General features: G+C 58.0%; 2 protein-coding genes across 2 annotated transcripts in view; one reads left to right on the forward strand and one right to left on the reverse strand.

Annotated features, from left to right (window-relative positions):
* The window catches only part of SPTBN5 (spectrin beta, non-erythrocytic 5), a 60,244-nt gene extending 59,779 nt beyond the window's left edge, over positions 1-465 (forward strand). Inside the window, exon 67 of the mRNA XM_049897657.1 lies at positions 377-465. The gene's annotated coding sequence lies outside the window, so the exon portion shown is untranslated. The remainder of the gene's footprint in view (positions 1-376) is intronic.
* A 1,060-nt stretch (positions 466-1,525) lies between these two features.
* PLA2G4B (phospholipase A2 group IVB) lies at positions 1,526-12,599 on the reverse strand. The gene is made up of 20 exons (XM_049897658.1): positions 12,512-12,599; positions 11,232-11,304; positions 10,822-10,958; positions 10,586-10,717; positions 9,503-9,543; positions 9,280-9,322; positions 8,894-8,948; positions 8,494-8,624; positions 8,170-8,253; positions 7,891-7,928; positions 6,850-6,985; positions 5,816-5,952; positions 5,265-5,487; positions 5,007-5,124; positions 4,526-4,663; positions 4,266-4,370; positions 3,887-4,066; positions 3,413-3,579; positions 1,920-2,106; positions 1,526-1,791 (listed from the first exon to the last, which is right to left on the reverse strand). Exons 1-20 carry the CDS (start codon positions 12,518-12,520, stop codon positions 1,526-1,528), a joined length of 2,400 nt encoding a protein of 799 aa, XP_049753615.1. The 5' UTR covers positions 12,521-12,599.
* Between the last annotated feature and the right edge of the window lie 510 nt (positions 12,600-13,109).

Consider the following 13,109-nt stretch of genomic DNA (forward strand, 5'->3'; position numbering starts at 1 on the left):
CATGCACACTCCTACGTGGCCCACAGGTTCCACGATGTAAATCAGGTGATGTGTTGCTGAACGAGGCCTTGCTGGCTTCTGAGGCTACCAGAGCAGGCATTTCTTCTGCCCCATGACCCTCACCCTGTGCCCAGTGCATGGCCTGAGAGTTGCTGGGCTACGGTGGACAACGTAGAGAGCTGGGTCATGAGAATCAAGGCAGTTATCTCCCACCCACCCACCTCGCACAACTGTGTGTTCCTAGTACCCACTCCACACATCAAGGCTAGAAGTGGGGTGTTGCACAGGAGGCCAGAAGGCTGGGGAATGTGTGCCTGGAGAGGATTCCAGGGTGGCTGGGCCCTAAATTCACTCTGCCTTCCTGTTCTTCCGACAGGTATGGGCCCAGAAGCAAATCCTGAGCTGGCACCAAACCCCAAGGCTACAAACAAAGACAGCCTCTAGGAGACCCGAACAAGACTCAGCTACAGGCATAACCCCAGACCCAGGTGCTGTCCAAAGCCAGGCCAGGCCCCAGGACCAGCTTATGGGTCAGACAGCTCCCTGTTAGGAGTCGAGCCCTCCAACGTCATAGCCTGCTGAAATTATGCCATCACGCTGGTCCCCTTCTCTGGGCTTGTCTGGCCCCGAGTTTGGCCATCCCAGCTGCGAGGCAGGAAGCAGTCCTTTGACTGAGTCCTTGGCCTCACCCCAAGGTCCCTGCCTGGCAAAGAGGACAGGCATGTTGGGGGTCATTGCCTGTGAGTCTGCTCCTTTGGGTAGGGCCAGGGTTACAGTGACAGAGACCTTCGGGCCAAACTGGCCCCCTCTAACAGCCACTTCTGCTTGGAAAGTGCGGCACCAGGTGCAGGGAGACATGGACATGAACCGGATGCCCAGCTCCTCAGGGGAAGCCTACGCTGACTGGCCAGCCCTTCACAGTGCCTGGGGAGACATTTCGTTGGTTTGTTTTCTAAACCAGTCTTTGCAATGTCCAACAAGAGCCTTTAGTGACACGTCCCCCTTAGTAGCAATGACAGATGAGCTCAGACAAGGCTGCACGTTTGTATGAGGCTCTGTGATGCATAAAGTGCACTCCTGCACTTGTACAGCTCCTCATGGCAGGAAGGAGGGAGAAGAAACACGGGGCGTGGGCTTGGAACACTTCCACTAACTAGTACAGTCATTACTGCTCTGATCTCCACCCTTGCACGCCACATCTTCTCCATGCTTGAAGTGGCCCACTCTGGCCCGCTCCGTGGGGACCAGGGCTCAGCTGTACCCGTAGCAGCAGCTGTCAGGTGGCTGGGTCTCACTCCTGGCCTCCAGGAAGAGGGAGGGGCCCAGCCCCTCTGTTTAAAGGCCTCAGCCTGCTGGGGGCCGGGTGCTCAGACCAGGCTCTGAGACAGGGCTGCTGGCAGCTTTAGCCCCACATCACATCCCCGATATCCTGCACTTACACCTCGGTAGAGCCCCCAGAGGCTCCAGAGCACTTGGGGACAGCTCTGGAGCCTCTGGGGCAGCCAGGCAGACCTGCGGTAAGCTGTCACTCGGGTGGCACAGAGCCGCTGGGGCGGCCAGGCAGTGAGCTGTCACTCGGGCCACGCAGCCTGCGCTGCCTTCTCCGCTGCATGGCCTCACGCAGGGCTGCCAGGAGCAGCTCACGGTTGTTGCAGATGTTGTAGTACGTCAGGCCGAGCAGCTTGTCGACGTTCTCCTGGCTGTAGGTCACCTTCGTGTAGTGGTAGGGGGAGTCGGATGGAGATAGGTTCACCTGCCCTGCCTCCTCCTCCTCCGGTGTCCTCCGGACCCCTGTGCAGAGAGAGTGCAGCCTGGCCATGGAGGGGATGGCACTGGGGTGGAGGGGTGGGGGAAGTGGAACAAGGGACAGCGGCCAGGCCACCAGGAGGGTGAGGTGGGGGGGCGGTATGGTGGCTCACCGGGGGCCGAGTGCTCCCGGAAGGAGTCGTTGACCAGTGGGAAGTGCAGGATGATGGGGGCCTCAGGGCGGTGGGGGTCCGAGAACTCATGGCACTCCCGAGGCTGATACTCCTCCTCCGGGCTCGGGGAGACAGGCGGGAACGGGATCCCCTGCTCCTGGCAGAACCGGCTGACGAGCTGCAGCTGCTGCAGGGAAACAGAAAAGGCGTCAGCAGTGGCGTCACCAGGGGGGTGCGGGGGTTGCAGACTGCACCAGGTGACACTGTCAGAGAGGGTGACACCAAAATGACTGACACATATCCTTGTAGTTAATTGTAACAAAGACATTTGTAAGCCCAGCTTACATGCATCAATACGCTTACAAAGCCAGAACTCTGTGCTAACTTACTCCTGAGCCTTCTAACGCGCTCTGGTCGGAGCTGTTCTTGTTGTCCAGTTACAGTGCTGCCCCGAATCACGCGGTTACAAGCACGTGCTGTTGTTTTCTTTGCTGCCAGTGTTTTTACAGTCCCTGATTCTGTCAAACTTCCTGGTGTTTTAGCTACAATATTGTGCTAATTAGGATTTGTGAACCTATGTTAAGAGATTGGCTGCTAACCAAAAGGCTGACAGTTCGAATCCACCAGATGCTCCTTGAAAACCCTATGGGGTATTTCTATTCTGATGAGTTGGAATCGACTCAACAGCAATGGGTTTGGTTTGGTTTGGTTTGGTATCAGGAACTTTCTGAGAATGAATTAGTAATTAAAAGAAAAGAAAAAGTGATATATGGAAATTACGGTTTATGAGTAACAGTACAAAACACATTACTAAGGATTCTGTGGTCTGGTACGGGAGGAGGTCCATGGGTGGGGTGACACCATGAGTTACGTCACTGGGTGACGCTGACCCTAGGACAGCACTGGGCATCACAGGGATGGCTACAGACTTCCTATGTCCTCAACACCTGGCTGCTAAAGACACACAGACTCAGTGCCTGATGGCCACATCAAAGACTCCAGTGGACCTGACAGAGCCAGGCCAGACTGAGGAGAAAGGCTCTAGGCCTGCACAGTCCTTCTGTTGCAGCTGCTCAGGGTTCCACCAAACTGGGCTGTTAACGGTCATTGGGGTCTGAAATTGGGAGGCAAAACCTCTCGCTAGATCAACACAGAAATTAAAAGCAGGGGGTCCCAGAGGTCTACCACCAGCCAGGGTGCAGGTGCAGCACAGGGGACCCAGATATACATATGGGAGGCAGCTTCCCCATTACCTCAGCTTCCTGGAGCAGAAGAAGTTCCCCTGGTGGTGAATGAATAAAACCCAGTGTTCTGGTCCCCTGGGGTCATGATCACAGCTCCTCAGGGAAGCTTCAGTGGGTTTCCCCAGGGGCCAGGAGGCAGTGGGCAGGCCTGTGAGGACAGGCCAGGCCTGGGGCTGCCCACCACCTCCCAGCCTGCCCAGCCCGAGTGCCACTCCTCCGTCTGGCGGGAGCTCCTGCCGCTTGTCGCACCTGAAAGGCTCCTTGGAGGTTGTAGTCAAATGAAAGGATGAGGTCCACATCCCGTGTGGGCTGCAGGAGGGGCGGGCAGCTGGTGTTGACAAAGTAGCCGACATCCAGCAGGCAAAGGTGAGGCTCCATGGGTGTCAGCTGGTTAGGAAGCCCGTCCAGTTTGGTGGCTGGAAAGGTTTGGGGGGTAGGGTGGGAGAATAAGCAATTGTGACCGATGCTGAGGACACCAGTTTCCTCTGGCCAAGGGCAATTTGCTTGCTGCTGCTAGAAAGAGACTCTGCCCCCTGGCACTTGCTCCCTCCTGCGGAAGCTACCCCTACTGGCAGAACGAAGAGGCCTTAGATCAGGAGCTCCATCCCAACCATCTCAGAAAGTCTGGTGCGAAGGGGGATGGGGTGGGGAGCAGAGAGTGAGGGTGCCGGGACCTGAAACCCAAGGCTTTGGGGAGCTGGGGCCGGGAAGAAAAGCAGAGACCTTTCCAGGTGGAGAAGTGAGGGTGCTGAAAATAATCTTTGTGGAAATGGAGGCCATGCAGGAAGTTGTGGGTGACCTGGGCAAGTGGGCGCCAAGTCAGGAGGTCAGTGAAAAACGCTGCTATCCTTCCAGTCATGCTAGGTGGGTCTTCTATCTTCAGGATGGGGACCTGCTCCTTGTCTGTAGTCAGAAGAGTGGGGGGCAATGGGATAGCCTTCAATAAATGGGGACCACTGGACCTTTATTCCATCCTCTCTGGCCAGTGACCCTGGAGGTGGAACAGCTGAGACCCCCAAAGGCCTGGGAGCCACCCACTACCACCAACACAGCCCCAACTGGCTGCTCCTTTGTATCCTGACGAAGGAGCCCAAGCACCTACCCAGGCTGGCCTGATTCTGAGCCCAGCGGTCCCAGAACTGGCTGGGATCTGAGGACCAGTATAAGCTGTCCTGGAGGTTGGCTGCATACAGGTTGGTCCAGAGACCTGGGAAAGTGAACACAAGGGGGAGAGCCCCCATCCCTGTCACGACCTGACCCTTCCACTGCCCATCCTGGACCAAGGAAATGTCTCAGTGACAGAGCCCCCAGACCCATCCTCCCCGCAGGCCCTAGCTTCTCCAGCCTTCCAGATGCCCTCACCTTCCAGGAAACAGATGCGGGACTCAGGGAGCTGCTTCATCAACCGTCCCATGAAGAACTCAGAGCCGAAGAGCTCAGCAGGGATGAAGGCCCCGTACTTGGGGAAGCCGACCTCGTAGGGGGAGAACTCACACCACTCTGCAAGGAGGCCACACATTCTCATCTCAGCCTTGGGGCCCAAACGTGAGCACCCTCAGGCACCAGCCCACCCACACGGGTTCCATGCAGGGCAGCCTGGTGGGAAGGAGGCTTAAGCCTTGCTTGCTAGGACTGTGGGCGTGGGGCCTGAGGGCCTTGGTCCCTCTCTCTTAAAGGCCCAAGTGACTGTGGGTTGGGGTTAGGGTTGACAGTCTCTGGATTCATGGGACCTGGGCCAGAATGTAGGGAGGTGGGTGTAAAACAGCTCCTTCTACATAGAGGCCCTGCTACCTGCCTCTCTGCCAACTGCAGGAACACAGGCCTCAGCTCCCTGGCTACTCACCCCCAAATTCAAAGGTGGACAGGCTCTGCTCCTTGGTGTTGAGGGCACAGTAGATGGGCAGAGGGTTCTGGCCGTGACGCAGGGCCTCCCGCTGATCCGAAAGTTTGTGGTCATAGGGCTGGGGGGAAAGATGATGTGAACCTACGCCTATGCTTTCCTGGTACCCAGAGGCCTCCCCACCCCTGCTGCCCCGTGCTGCTCCCCTCCTCCAGGCCTGGCCTGGCGCTGCCCCACCCCACAGGCAGCCCCCTCCTGTACCCCGTCGTGCAGCAGTGCCTCGTTGATGAGGGCCCATAGGTTGGTGAAGCAGGCCGGGTAGCCCAGGCGAGCTCGCTCAGTCAGCTCCTGCTCGTACCGCTGCAGTTGGCTGGGGGCCAGCACGCCCAGCTTGCTCTTGGTCACCTGGGTCTTTAGCAACTCAATGGGTCCAGCCAGGTCCTTCTGAGACCACTCTGGATCCTCATAGAGGTTGGCCAAGGTCCTAAGCAGAGCCGGGGGGTGGGGGGGGTGGGGGGACAGGTGTCTGCTACTCAAGGACTCCATCCAGACCTCACACCCCTTGGACTTTCTATTCCAGGACAACAGCCTGGTGGACACCTTCCAAGGAAGTCTTCCAGGCTGAGGCCAACTCTCAACTGGGATAGCAAGTCCCAAAGGACCCTGGAGGACATTCCTCCCTGGCCAGATGCATTCTCCCAGCCTTTCCAGTCTGGTCAGAAAGGCCAAGGGTGCCTAAGAGAGCCTTACCACACACAACCCCGCCACAACCCAACTCACCACCCCCAGGCTCCTGCACCCAACCTGCTCACCAGGTGGAGCCTGAGACTCCCGTGATATAAGAGATGCAATCCAAGAGGCCCAGCTCCCTCAGGCCAGCCAACTGCCCATATAGGGAGGTCATTGCCCGGATCCCTCCACCAGTGGCCATAACAGCTACCACTGGGACCTGGAAGAAAGGTCAGAGAGGCCTTAGGGACTTAGAGCGGGGGGTGGCCAAGCTGCAGGAAGAGAGCATGGCAAGTCAAGTGGCCACGCAGCTCTCCCCACAGCCACAGCTGGTCGAAGGCTGGTCAGGGCCTTGGACCAGGTCTGAGTCAGTCCAGCTGAGGAGAGTGTTATCAGAACCTTCACCAGGGTTGGTCTTCTCGGGTTTTGAGAACTCCAGGAGGAACTGACCAGATGAGTCCAGGCCTCATCTCCTCACCCTTGGCCCCTAAGGTGGATGGAGATCACTTTCTAGAAGCCCAGGGCCACCTCAAAGGCCCTCCATAGAGCCAACCCTTCCCCTTTTGCAAGGAGAGGTCATTTCCCCAGGGAACAGCCCAGCCAGCAGATAGCCCTCATGCCAGGTGTCCACTGATCCATTAGGTGGGGCCCAGTTTTAAAACCTGGACCAAGCCTGGGGCCAAGAAACAGAGAAGAAAGCTACCCAAGGTGGGGAGGGGGCTTGATAACATCAAGGGAGAGGGAAGCAGAGCTTGGGCAGGCAGATGAGAGGCAGGCACGAACCTGGCTAGGCACCAGCCTTGGTCTAGTTATGGAACAGATGGAGGCCCAACCAGTTTGGCACCAAGCACTAGGCACTGGGCCCAAGCAAGCTCTGGACCCCCACTCTCCAGCCCAGCCCCCAGACCTCGTCCTCCTGCAGGTTGCCCTCCAGCTGCAGGGCCTGGGATTCCCACCCTCCAACCCAGCCCCCAGACCTCATCCTCCTGCAGGTCGCCCTCCAGCTGCAGGGCCTGGGATCCCCACCCTCCAACCCAGCCCCCAGACCTCGTCCTCCTGCAGGTCGCCCTCCAGCTGCAGGGCCTGGGATCCCCACCCTCCAACCCAGCCCCCAGACCTCGTCCTCCTGCAGGTCGCCCTCCAGCTGCAGGGCCTGCTGCAGTGCCCTGGCCACCACCTGCTTCCTCCTGCTCAGGAAGGCCTGCTCCTCGGTGCAGGGCCCGCAGCCCAGCCGCACAGCCAGCTCCCCTGGTCTGGGGCAGGAAGGGAGGGACCATGAGGCCGCACTCAGCCTCATCAGAGAAGATCCCATTTCCATCTCTCCTCTCCTGCCTTCACCCAGCCCTCCCCTCACTCCTGTGTCCTCAGACCCTGAAGCTTAACACCTGTGGAGGGTGAGGGGGAGAAGGTGTGCTCAGACCCACACAGATACACTTGGGAACACGGCAGGACAGGGAGTCGCGGTGACTAAAGAAGACCCTGGGCAGGACCCGACACCTTGTCGATCCCACGTCCTAGCCTCAGCTTCTCCCCCTTGCCCTCCCAAGACTGAAAATGCCTACAAAGGGCATGGAAAAGAAGGAACAAATGCCTTTAAGTCTGTGATTCTTACTCTCCCAAACGCATGGACGGCCAGAGTGGGCAATCGTCTTATTTCGCGAAGGTCATTTAAGGTTCATCCACACAGCTTCCACCCCAAGGTGAGCAATCTCCCCTCTTCCCTCTTGCTCTCCTTGCCTTCTCTGTGCCTTCTACCATGGTATTCTCAACCTTTCCACACCCTCTGTAGGCATTTTCAGACTTGGCAGGCTAAGGAGGAGAAGCTAAGGCTTGGATGTGGGATCGACCAGGCGTTGGGTCCTGCCCAGAGTCTTCTTTCATCACCGTGACTCCCTGTCCAGCCAAACATTCATCAAGTGCCTCCCAAATGCCAGGCTCTGGGCAAGGCACACACCCCTGTGGTGAAAGCAGACCCACAAGTCGGAAGGAGAAGCACCTTTATATTCTGAGCACCCTCCCGGGACTGTGTGCTCCTTCCTGTGAGCAAACCCCTGGGCCAGCCCATCTCTCCCCCTCGCTCCCAGGCCTGCCCAGCATCCTGCCCACTCCCTGGCGGCTTTCCCAGATGGCCTTTCCCACCCCCAACCCAGCCTCTCACCCTTCTTCCTTTCTCAGCTCCACCTTCAGCAGGGGATTCTGAAAACCATGAATGCTCAGTCACAAAGGCTGGCCACCCCCATCCCAACTGCACTCCCTCTGCCCGGCCCTGGCCACAGCCCCGGGATGTCTCCATGAGCCTCCCTCAGGCCCCCAATCATCTCCACAGGGATGCCCCGCACCCAGCTGGGCCCCGGGCTTGTCCAGGGCATAGCCTGAGGAGAGCCTGAGGCCCAGCCCTGTCCCCGCATCCAGTGCTCTTCCTCTGGGTGACCAGTACCTGGGACGTAGGGAAGACAAGCCTCACAAGCTGGCCTGGAGGCAGGGCCCTCAGTGGCACCTTCAGTTGCTCCTGGGGGGCATCCTACAGGGGGCAAAAGAGGGAGACCTGACAGTCTCTGTGGTTCCACGCCTAGCAAGGCCGTCACCAATTCCCCCCCAAGTGAGGAGTGGCAGACATCTATTCCACACTCTTCCCTGGGGGCCTGACGCTGGTAGGGAGAGGCCTCAGAGGGTGAGCAGAGGGAGGGACAGGCTGGAAGAAGTGCCTAGGGAAGTCAGGTGGAAGGTTCTGGACCCACCCCATGAGAGCACAGCACACTACCTGCAGATGGATACTCAGCTCTTGCTCCCAGCGGGTTGGGAAATGGAAGCAGAAGGAGCCAGTGCCCACGGAGGCCTCCTGTGGACCCTCACAGGACCCAGGAACCACAAGCTGAACTTTGCCCTCTGACTCTGGAGACAGGAACCAAGGCAGAGAGGGTGGGAAAGGGATCCCTGCACAGGGGTGGCTCTCTCCCCTCTGGCCCAGGCACAGACCCTCTGAGAAGGACTAAGAGGAAAAGCTCATCCTGGGGAGCCCCAGGACAGCTTCACCCCCAACCTCTACTCCCGCCTCTGGGAGCTGAAGGTGGCTTGTGTAAGGCTCCCTCCAGGGCGGGCAGCTTAGAAAGGAGGAGACCATGGCTGAGGGCCAGGGCTGTCCCAGTGGGTTGGGGACTCACCCGTCTGGTCCCCTGCCTCCTCCAGTCGCACATGCAAGCAGGAGAGCTCCCGGGCCTGAGTTGTGAAGACAGCCCTCAGACCTCAGATGCCGCCCCAGCTCAGGGGCTCCCACCCCCGCCCAGCACCCTGATTCTTGCTCCGCAGCACTTCATTACCCCAGCCCCAAGTTACTGGACAGTTCTTGAGATTCTATCCCCTTGAGGAACTGAAATCCCAAAAAAAAAAAAAAAAATTTTTTTTTTTTTGGAAATCCCAAGCTCCCCCAAACTCAGCTCTACCCCTGACCCAGGCAGGCCTCAGACCTGGAGGGAGGGCAAGCAGATGGCCTGAGGGAGGGGTTCGCTAGGAACACTCAGTCTACCACTGAGCACTGTCCCAGACTCACCACCAGGATACCATTGCTGATGAGCTGCTCCGCAACGTCTATCCTGGAAAGAGCCCCGTGAGCTTCAGCGGGAGTCCGGGCTCTCACCCCTAGGAGGCCTAGGTAGTCCTCCCTGACCTCCGAGTGTCCCCCAGGGAAAGTGTCAGCTCTGGGAGCACTGGGCTCTGTCCTTCCCAGAAGGAAGCACTTCCACCCCACAATTCCCCCATGGCCCCTGGCTCACCGACTCTGCAGCCAAAATTCAACTTCCAGTCGCTGCTCGCTCTGGAGAGAGAAAGAAGCAAGTTAGAAAGGGTGAGAAGGGGTGTGAATGTGTGTGCATGTGTGTATGGGTGTGTGTGTTTGAGTGTATATGTGCGTGTATGAGTGCATTTACGTGTGAGTTTGTATGGCTGTATGTCTGTGTGTGTATATGTGAATGTGTCTGAGTATGTGTGCACGTCTGAGTGTGTGTGTATCTGTGTGTGTACGTATGAGCATATGTGTGACTGGGCGTGTATGCGTGTGTATGTGTGAGTGTGAGTGTATGCCTCCTGCGTCTGAGCATGTATATATGTGTGTGTCTGAGTGTGCATGTGTCTGAGTATGTGTGTATGGGTGTTTTAGTATGTGTGCATGGATGTGCATGTGTGTGTTCGAGTGTGTATGGGTGTGTCTGAGTGTATCTGTGATTATGTGAATTTGTGTATTATATCTGTGTGTGTGTCTGAGTATGTGTGCATGTGTTTGTGTATGTGTGCATGGCTGTGTGTCCTCAGTGTGCACATGTATCTGAGTATGTATTTGAGTGTGTGTATGGTGTGTCTGAGTATTTGCGTGTATGTAAATACATGTGTGAGTATTGTGTACGTGTGAGAGTATTGTATATGAACATGTGTGTGTAGATTCCGACCCAGACACCAACTAGGGGTGCTGAGGCTTCAATAAGAAGGGGTGGAGGGGAAAGATCACCGTACATCCTGAGGATGCTCTGCCCACGCTCTCTGGACTGCTCCAAGAAAGCTGCCCCTGGGCTTCCAAAAAAAAACCAGTGCCGTTGAGTCGATTCCGACTCATAGCGACCCTACAGGACAGAGTAGAACTGCCTCATAGAGTTTCCAAAGAGCGCCTGGCGGATTCGAACTGCCGACCCTTTGGTTAGGGCCGAGAAATGGTCAGAATGGACAGCTCTGGCTGGCATAGGCCTCTGGGGGGCCAGGGAAGCTCTCTGAAGAAGAGGGGCATTTACACAGCTCTCCCTCCAAAGCTCCTCCCTTTCCTGGTGCCGACGCCCCAGCGCCCTCAGCTGCCCTGAACCCAGTCCTGCCTGAGGGCTCAGCGAGAAGCTCTGGCGCTGGAGCTCCCCAGCCCGCAGAGTCCCCACGTCAAACAGCACTGACAACACCGGGTCATCTTCAGTCAGCAGGTCCTGGTCAAAGATGTTCAGCTCCACCATGTTCTGGAAGGGGAAGAAAGTGAGAGGGTTGCAGGAAGGCTGGGTGGAAGGGAGATGAGCAGAGGGGCAGGCAGGCAGTGGGCAGGGCCGTGTGGAGGCAGGCCCACCTTGAGCTGGCTGTGGATCCAGAAATGAAAGCTCTGATTCCAAATGGGGCTTCCGCAGTTCCTGACAGTGCGTGTCCGGAGCCTGTGGCTGGAGGCCGTGGGCAGCCACAGAGTCACATAGCAGTCAGGGGGGGTCACTGCAGGGAGAAGGAGTGAGTGCCCAGCAATGGCTGAGAGCTCCTCCCAACCCCGGCCTCTCAGACTCCACCATCACAGAGAGCCCTGAAGACCCACGTGGATGGAGGCTCAGGCAGGAGCAGAGGCAGAGCCCCGACCTCCACGTCCCCTCAGTCCCTCCTCTCCACACCCTCCTCCCAGGGCCCCTGCAGGCCCTGCCTGCATCTCTGCCCACAGCCCCTGTGCTACTCTGAATCCAGCTGCAGAAGCATTCTCCCTCGGCCCAGGCTCACCTAGGTCCCTGGAGGGCAGGCCATGGGCCTGCAGGACACGAATGGTGAGCAGGCAGGTCCCGGGCACCTTGGCCTGCAGAGGCGGGAGAAGGGAAGGGCTTGCTGCAGGCTGACGGAGCCAAAGGCTGAGGGGAGGCTGGGGCAACTCTGGGGCCTAACCCTGCACCAGAAGGACCACGGCCGCCAGCCACAGCCCCGCCCCTGCCCCATCAGAATCCTGAATCTAGAAGAGATAGGGCATTTCTATAATAACTTACTTAACACCCTGGGCCAGCTTCTGTGCCAAGCCTTTACATACATAAACTCAGCCATCACAACAACCCTGGGCACGGATACTGTTTATTATGATAAGCCTCCTAAGGAAGACGAGGCACAGAAAGGTTAAATAGTAACTTGCCCGAGGTCCAGAGCGAGGATTAGAACCCTGGCAGGCTAGCTTGAGTTGTGCTTCCAACCCCCACACTCACCTGCTTCCATCTCTTAGGCACAGTTTCCTTTGGTCTTCCTACCCCACAGCCCCAGATCACAGAAGGAGAGGAAAAGGCCTGTCGGGGCCTGAGGTCCTGCTCCCTGTACCCTCCACCCCTGGGCAGGAGACAATTCTGGAAATGAGCTCTCTGCTAGGCTAGTTCAGCAGTTACCAGCTCAGACAGTCCCCAGGTTGCCAAATCCTAGCCCCTCCATGTTCTATGAGTCAAGATAAACATGGTCCCCAGGAGGCTCCAACCAAAACCACCCCTGGGCTCTGCGACGTAGCCCCCGCCAGGCATGCTGGGGCAGGGAACCCTGTGCCAACTGGTCCCTCTTTGCCCTCCAGCCTTGTCACAGGAAGGCCTTGACGGATGGAGTCCAGGAAGCCCACCTGTCAATGTCAGCCCTGGACCCCCACACCCCAAGCCACTGAGCCAGAGGGAGCAGCAGAGCAGCCCCATGAGAGCAGCTGGGAGCCTCCCACAGTGTGGGAGCTGCGTGGAGCCCACTGCTAGGGCAGGAAGAACTCAGGACAGATCCCCAGCCCAGGACCCTGCCCCTTCCCTGGCTTCTGCTCACTGCCCTGGACCAAGGCTGGCAAACACCCCTGCATATCTGGAGGAGACCGCAGCTCCAGCCCCTCCTGAGAAACGGCATTAACTAGGCGCTCCTTGGAAACTCTACGGGGCAGTTCTACTCTGTCCTATAGGATCGCTAGGAGCGGGAATCGACTCGACGGCAGTGGGGTTGGTTCTTGGTTTGGGTGGGGGCCAGGGTCAGAGTGGGGCCCAGTGCCCTGCCAGCCTTACCAGAGCCATGAGGCCGGGAGTCCGAGGGGTCAGGAATGGCAGGCGGTGGCTGCTGGGCCGAGGACTGTCAGATTTTTAACCAACATCCAGCTGGCTGGGAGCTCCTCCCTGGTCCCTCCCACCTGCCTCTTCTACTTCATCCACGCCCCACACCCACTCCTGGACCAGCTACCTGTCCAGGAAATGAGGCACCTCGGCACCTCAGCCTATACTAGAGGCACTGATACCTGGTGTGTAGGCTCAGTGTCTCCTCACCCCACCCCAGATCTCTGGAAGACCCACCTCTACCAGCCAATGGCATCTGGGCCTTCCCCTCGTGGCCGACCTCCCAGCCCTGACCTAGAGGAGGAAGGCTCCCTGGGGAGCTTGAAGTCAGGTGCTGAGGAGAAGGAAAAGGAAGGTGTGGCCTTAGGGGCAACTGAGGTCTGGAAAGCAGGGGTGGGCTTCCAGAGCAGGGCAAACAGAAGAGCTGAGTCCCCCATCAGCAGCATCTTTCATAACCTACTGGTACCAGTATGACAGGAATGCCCAGTCTTGACTGAAGCACTGGGCCAATCTGAGAGGAGTGCCCCGGGCCCTACCACCAGCTGGCAGGGGA

Source organism: Elephas maximus, chromosome 10 (assembly GCF_024166365.1).
Source record: "Elephas maximus indicus isolate mEleMax1 chromosome 10, mEleMax1 primary haplotype, whole genome shotgun sequence".
Lineage (NCBI taxonomy): Eukaryota > Metazoa > Chordata > Mammalia > Proboscidea > Elephantidae > Elephas > Elephas maximus.

What these genes read in the sequence shown, in the direction of transcription:
- PLA2G4B (XM_049897658.1), bottom strand. An exon ending in GGATCCACAGCCAGCTCAAG is followed by an intron (nt 10,718 to 10,821) that starts GTGGGCCTGCCT and finishes TTCCCCTTCCAG; the next exon opens with AACATGGTGGAGCTGAACAT. An exon ending in TCAGAATCAGGCCAGCCTGG is followed by an intron (nt 4,067 to 4,265) that starts GTAGGTGCTTGG and finishes TTCTGACTACAG; the next exon opens with ACAAGGAGCAGGTCCCCATC.